The 6,464-nt window shown below is 41.2% G+C and overlaps 1 protein-coding gene across 1 annotated transcript; it reads left to right on the top strand.

Moving 5' to 3' along the window:
• Positions 1-1,887: 1,887 nt before the first annotated feature.
• On the top strand, positions 1,888-5,640 carry LOC131308555 (uncharacterized). The gene is made up of 2 exons (XM_058335496.1): positions 1,888-2,020; positions 3,060-5,640. Exon 2 carries the CDS (start codon positions 3,476-3,478, stop codon positions 5,453-5,455), a length of 1,980 nt encoding a protein of 659 aa, XP_058191479.1. The 5' UTR covers positions 1,888-2,020; positions 3,060-3,475; the 3' UTR covers positions 5,456-5,640.
• The last annotated feature ends 824 nt before the right edge of the window (positions 5,641-6,464 follow it).

Genomic DNA, 6,464 nt, shown 5'->3' with positions numbered 1-6,464 from the left:
ACATATATACACGAAAAAGGGGTGCTCGGATCAAGCACCCTATACACCTCGGATAACGTTGATTCCCGCGAGAGGCCACTCAGTTTTTTTTTTTATAATTTTTGGACGGCTCGGATTGGCCGTTCGGTGGCCGGAGACAGCCCGGCGCGGCCGGTCGGTACAAAATCCCTCCCTAACCGTCGGTACCTATATCATTTCTGGTTATTTTAAGAGCTAACTTTTGGAGATGGATTTTGGTATCATTTGTTTTGTCTCCTCTACTTTTCTTTCCATCCTCTACTGATTGAACAATTTTTTTCCTTTTATCTTTAGACACGAGACTTTGATGTGGTTGATATATATATATATATACACGCGCGCGCACACACGCGGGACGGTTTTTGCGGACAACCAATTAAACACCTAAAAAAAACACTCCAAATCTCAATCTTTAAGGTTTGGAGATTTTACTTGGTGTAAGTGGGTCTAATAGAGAGCCGCTATGAGTACATCAAAACACTGTACAGAACGAGTACAGTGCAATTTAGGACCCTTTTCGGGCCCCACAAAGATGATCAGAGCAGTTTATTTTGTTAAAAATATTTATTTTTGTTTTTTTTTAAAATCAGCTTCATCCGATAACTGTAAGGTGTTTACAAAAATCAAACTTTGTTTTAGAATCCATGTAAAATTTTGAAGCAGAGTTGGTTATTTTGTAAACGGCCTTACTAATATCGGATGAAGTTAATTTTTTACCACACCTAAACAACTATTTTGAAAAACATTAGTACACGAGAGAGGATTATACAGCTACAGAGAGGGAAAGAATGAACAGAGTGGAGACTCGGCCAGAAAAAAAAAATATAACAGCAAAAATCAGTACTACCAAAAAAGAAATAAAAATGCTTAAGGGCAAAAAAGGCATTAAGTGAAGAAACAATAGTGCATGAGACTTTTTAAAACACCCGTTGAAGGAAGGTACAGATTTTACACGTGGAAGCTTGATGTTTAAAGAATCTACAATTTGTTCCTCCCAATGCTAAGCCCATTGGGCACAGTATAGCAAAACCGTTTCACGAAAGGATCGGAATAATTATATAACCAAACACGGTTACACATAGGGGCGTGCAAAAAACCCGACCCCCCCGACCCGAAGGGTTTCAGGCGGGGCCGAACATGTGGTTCGGTCGGATACGGATTCATTTTTTGAAAAAATCAGATTTCGGTTCGGGGTGCTGTTTTTTCTTACCCGACCCGGCAAAAACCCGATCCGAACAAAAAAATCGGTTACGCGGCCGGTTATTCCCCCTCATTCGGTTCGGGTACGGGGCCCAAAAAATCGATAACCAACCAGTCGGGTCAAGTTCGGGGCCAAACCCGACCCGCTCGACCCGGGCACACACCTAGTTACACAAACACTTTACATACACACTCACATCTTTTGGTGGGGCTCACATGCACTGGAGGTTTAATGTGTGCGGACCCTAATGTGAATGTAAGTGGATTTGTATAAATGTTTGTGCAAGTGTTTTGTGGTTGTAGAATGATTGTTTGTTTGGGACCTATAATGTGGCTCACACAGTGACAATCTGTGCACACTTTTTCTGTACGCCTAAGAGAAGTAGACAACTATTGATTGTCAAGATAGATGGTCTGGATTCCATGAAAATCTTCACACGATCCTCACAGGGAAGGATCCAGATCCGACATATGGGCCTAATGACAACACTTGGGTTTGGAAAAAAGATTGATGGGCTGGTTTCATGGACTCCATTGACTGGGTTAAAATCCCACAAAACCAAAACTAAACTTCAATTTACTGAATCGGGGGCCCAGCCCAATGACTGTAAAGCAATCCTTTGACCTAAGTCAGTAATCATTTTCCCACCAAAATGGGAAATTAGGTTTCATTTATAAGGGACGGTTGCCTCTCATTTTCTCTCACTTTCCCTCCCAAATGGAAGACAACAAGGTTCCTCCTCCTCAGGAAGTTTTCTAGTTCGTGAAAAAAAATCCACGCAAGGCACCGTCGAAGATCATGGTAATCGATCGTCGTTGATAACATTTTATTTTTTGTCCTTAGGGCTTGCGAGATGAGTACTCTGGATTTACTTTGCTATAAGAACTTGGGTTTTGAGTTGGCCACACTCTGTTCAGTGCGATCACTTTAAAAGGTTTTTTTTTTTTCCTTTCCCAAGACATGAAATGGGTAATCTGTTATCGATCATTCTACAATCAGACCCACTTGCACACCCATTTACACGCCCACACACTTGTGAGTGTGTAAGTGGGCGTGGTTCTAGCATTTTTGATCTGCAATTGCGATGTGTTGAGATGGATGTGTTGTAAGGTTGCGAGATAAGCGAAAGCCTTTGCAGAATGGTAGAAAATAGATTAATGTGGTTCGGATATGTTCATTTTAGATGGGTTGTGCAGTAGTTAAGGAGGAGTGATGGTTACGGACTTACGGCAGTGGGTAGCACTAAGGGACTTGGAGACCAAAATTGACTTTAGAGGCTGTAGTATGTAGTATGGAAGGATCTATTCGTTTTTTTTTATATCACAGAACACGATGCGCTCACAAGAACTCAATGGGATAACGGATGGTTAGGGGTAGAGGTTCTTTGAATAAATTGCTTTGTTATTTGAGCCGAGCTTTGTCATTTCATTTACTAAACTAGCCTTTTTTTAATCGAGCCAAGTCTCTCTTAATGAATCGAGCTTTTGTCGAACGAGCCGAGCTCCTTTTGGCTTTTTTACTAAATGAGACAAAAATTCGAGCTCGAGTTGAGCTTGCGAGCTGCTCGATTGATTTCCGGTCCCATAGTTATGCACGGCTTAACAATCTGTGGGTATGATGGAAGTGAAACTTCCTATGTCAACAAAATGTTAATTGTTGAGGATCCTATGTTTGAGTGATAGAAAAAAATGCTGCATGAATGTAAAAAGAGTATTTGCTATATAAATGATTAGGAAAAAGCCCCAGCAATGTTTCCATTCACATATATGGTTTTTTGCTGTATATATCCTCTTGCATTATAATACTAGGACATAAACACTTCAATTTTTTTTCCACACAGGATTGGGAGATATTTATCGCGAGAACATTATTGATGATAGAAACGTATGCTCTTCAGAATGGTGATGGTAGTTCTTCCTCCAAACGGAGTCGCACAGAAATCAACCTGGCAGAACTTCCAGAGGATCCAGGGCTACGACCTCGGATTGTGGATTATAATCCCAATGACCGAGACCGAATCCGACTGGCATATCTTGAAAGGGGCCTTGTCAGCCACGTGACCACAATTTCGCGCAAGGGCAGTTTGGGCAATCAGTACATCGGTTTGATCAGGCATGGTTTAGTGAATTTCCTAATTGGTTAGAGTACAGTGTAGCAAAAGATGCTGCATCTTGTCTATGTTGTTATCTTTTCAGACCGGATGATGGAGATCAAGCGGGTGCTGAATCTTTTGTTAGCGCCGGCTTTTCAAATTGGATGAAGAAAGAAGATCTTCAAATTCACGTGGGAAACCCTAATAGTGCTCATAACCAAGCCTGGTCTAAATGTCAAGACTTGTTGGGCCAAAAGCAGTGTATTCACAATATTTCTCCCAGAGATTCAGACCATGCTCAAAATGAACTCCGAACCTTCTTGAAAGCATCAGTTTCTGTTGCTGGGTTCCATCTAACTCGAAGGCAAGGATTACTATTCCATGATCGCAACCAATTTTTACCCAATTGGGATGATCCCGACGAGGAGTTATTCGATACACGTAACGAACGACTATTTCTTGAGCTGTTGAAATTTCTTGGTGACTTCAATGAAGATATCACAGCGGTACTTGCATTGTACGCCGATCCCCACAATCTTGAGTTGGCAGTTGCTGATCTTCGGAAGGATGTTATAAGTGCTGCTGCATTGGAAACCACCAATGAGATTATTCGAGGTCTTGGTGATGCGCCATTTTCTCTTTTGATTGATGAAACCTATGACAGGGAAGAAGAGGCTCAAATGGCAGTTGCTGTACGTTATGTGGACAAAAGGGGGCAGGTGATTGAACGGTTTTTGGGTATTGAACAAGTTACAAGTGCTGGTGCTCTCTCGCGCAAGGCGACGGTGGAAGGTTTATGCTGTAGGCTTGGGCTGCGTACAGATAAATTGCGGGGACAAGGTTATGGTTTCGCTGATAATGTGACGTCCAAATTGAATGGTCTAAAAACGCTTATGCTGAACGAAAATCCGTGTGCACATTATGTTCCCTCTTTTGCTTATAAGCAGCAATCAACGCTTGTTGAGTTGGCATGGAATCATTCTGAGATAGGTATGTTCTTCCTGTCTTTCAATAAATTTGGGAAGGTCGTCGGAGCAACATGCAAACGTCAAGATTTTCTTAGGGAGAAACAAGCTGCAAAACTTGTTGAGGCCCTTAATATTGGAGAGCTTGCAAGTGGGCAAGGCTCAAATCCAGAATCTGCTGATACAGGTTGTGGCTCACATTATAGAGCTTTGGTTAACTTGATTGATATGTTTGCGGAGGTGATTGATGACCTTGAACTGATTTTTGAAGAGGGTTCACGAGTAGAAGACCAAGCAGGAGCAGATAACTTGTTGGACAGAATGCTAACATTTGACTTCGTATTCTGTCTCCATCTAATGAAAACAGTATTGGGAGCTACAAAAGAGCTGTCACTGGCCTTGGAAATGAAGGATGAAGGCATTGTGAATGCGATGGAATTAGTTCAAGTGTCCAAAGGACGACTGCATATGATCAGGGAGACTGGGTGGGCCTCTTTACTAGAGGATGTTACCTCACTTTGCATAAAGCATGAAATTAAAGTCCCCGATATGGATGATATGTTTATTGCCAGAGGGTGGAGAAAACGTGAATTTCAGGACATGAAGTACTTGCTGTACTACCAGGAGATATTCTATGCCGTCATAGAATTGCAAATTCAAGAACTAATTGTTCGTTTCACTGACTCGAGCATCGAGATGCTCCTTTGTGTGGCGTGTTTGAACCCATCCAACTCGTTTTCTATGTTTGACAAGGAAAAATTGATTCGCCTTGCTGAATTTTATCCGAAGGAATTTTCTCCAAAAGAACTTATGGTACTTCGTGATCAGCTTGATACTTACATTCTGGATGTGCGTTCTAGCTATGGATTTTTGAGGCTGAATACAATAAGTGATCTGGGAAAAGAAATGGTGGAGACGGGACGAGATAGAGTATATCCATTGGTTTACCTCCTTTTGACCTTAGCACTACTCTTGCCAGTTGCCACTGCTACGAAGGCGTTTTCAGGTATGAAGTTTGTGAAGGAACGGTTGTCAATCGAAATAGGCGACAAATGGATGTGCGATAGGTTGATTTTATGCGTAGAGGAAGATATCTTTGAGGGCATTACTGCTGATACTATCGTACAAAGCCTCCAAAAGATGAAACCTCGTTGGGCCGATTGTAAAACCTTACATTAGAAGCTTAGTCAGTGCTAAGTTTCTGATGTTGGTTAGTCCAAAAAGTTTTTCTCAATCTCTCAAGGTTGCGAAGAGTTTTTTTGGAGGTTGTACTTGTGGTTGCACTCTGAGGATTCAATGTCCTAGCTCTACTCTGTTTGGCTTTTGAGTTTATCTATAAATTCGAGTAAATTCTGTGTGTTTCTGTATTATATCTCTGTGTTTGGCCGCTTGACAAACGTAAGAAGTATTAACCAAAAAACCACTGAATTTGAAGCCTCGGCTGAAAACCATCGCCATTTTAGTGGATTTGGAGGATTCATAAAGTGATTTGCTAACTATCCACACCCGCGATGGCCAAAGGTAAATTTGTTTGATTATGACGATGCTTACAGTCGACCGACAAGTAAGATGTAAAATTGGTTATCTTCTTATGCAAATCTCTCGTTGGTTACTCGAAAAACTTAAATGTTTTGAATGTAATTTTTACCTGGGGATTTGCCTAGAACCAGAGTCCACACATAATTCAGCATAATAATGGAAAACTGCTTCATGTGGTATTAGATGTAGAAGTCAATGCCTTTTCCATGGCATTAGTAAGCAATTATCAATGTAAGTCTACGAGCGTATTTCAACTAAAAGGATTGGCTATGTTCATGTGGGGGTTTTGGTTATGATCAGTGGGGTCTGGTTTGGTTCCTGGTTCGCTCCTAGCTGCTCTGCTCGTCCTCCACCTTCAAATTTGCACCAAGTCACCAGGGCTGGCAACAAACTCTTCGACTGTCAAGTTAGTCTCAGGAAGGAGAAGAGGAAAGTCTTTGTGGGTAGAGACGGCATACCTCTTTAGAGTTTCATTCATTTCCTTGCATAGGCCTGCTTGGCTTACTCGCAATCATGATATTGAATTGTGACTTTTCTGTTGCAAACTCATTTGGATATAATTTTGAACTATTGACTTACAATCATGATATTGAATTGTGACTTTTCTATTGCAAACTCATTTGGATATAATTTTGAATCATTGACTTAC

The sequence above is a fragment of the Rhododendron vialii genome, chromosome 11a (assembly GCF_030253575.1).
Source record: "Rhododendron vialii isolate Sample 1 chromosome 11a, ASM3025357v1".
Classification (NCBI taxonomy): domain Eukaryota; kingdom Viridiplantae; phylum Streptophyta; class Magnoliopsida; order Ericales; family Ericaceae; genus Rhododendron; species Rhododendron vialii.
The sequence above is the reverse complement of the archived record's forward strand: the minus strand, read 5'-3'. Positions and strand labels throughout refer to the sequence as shown.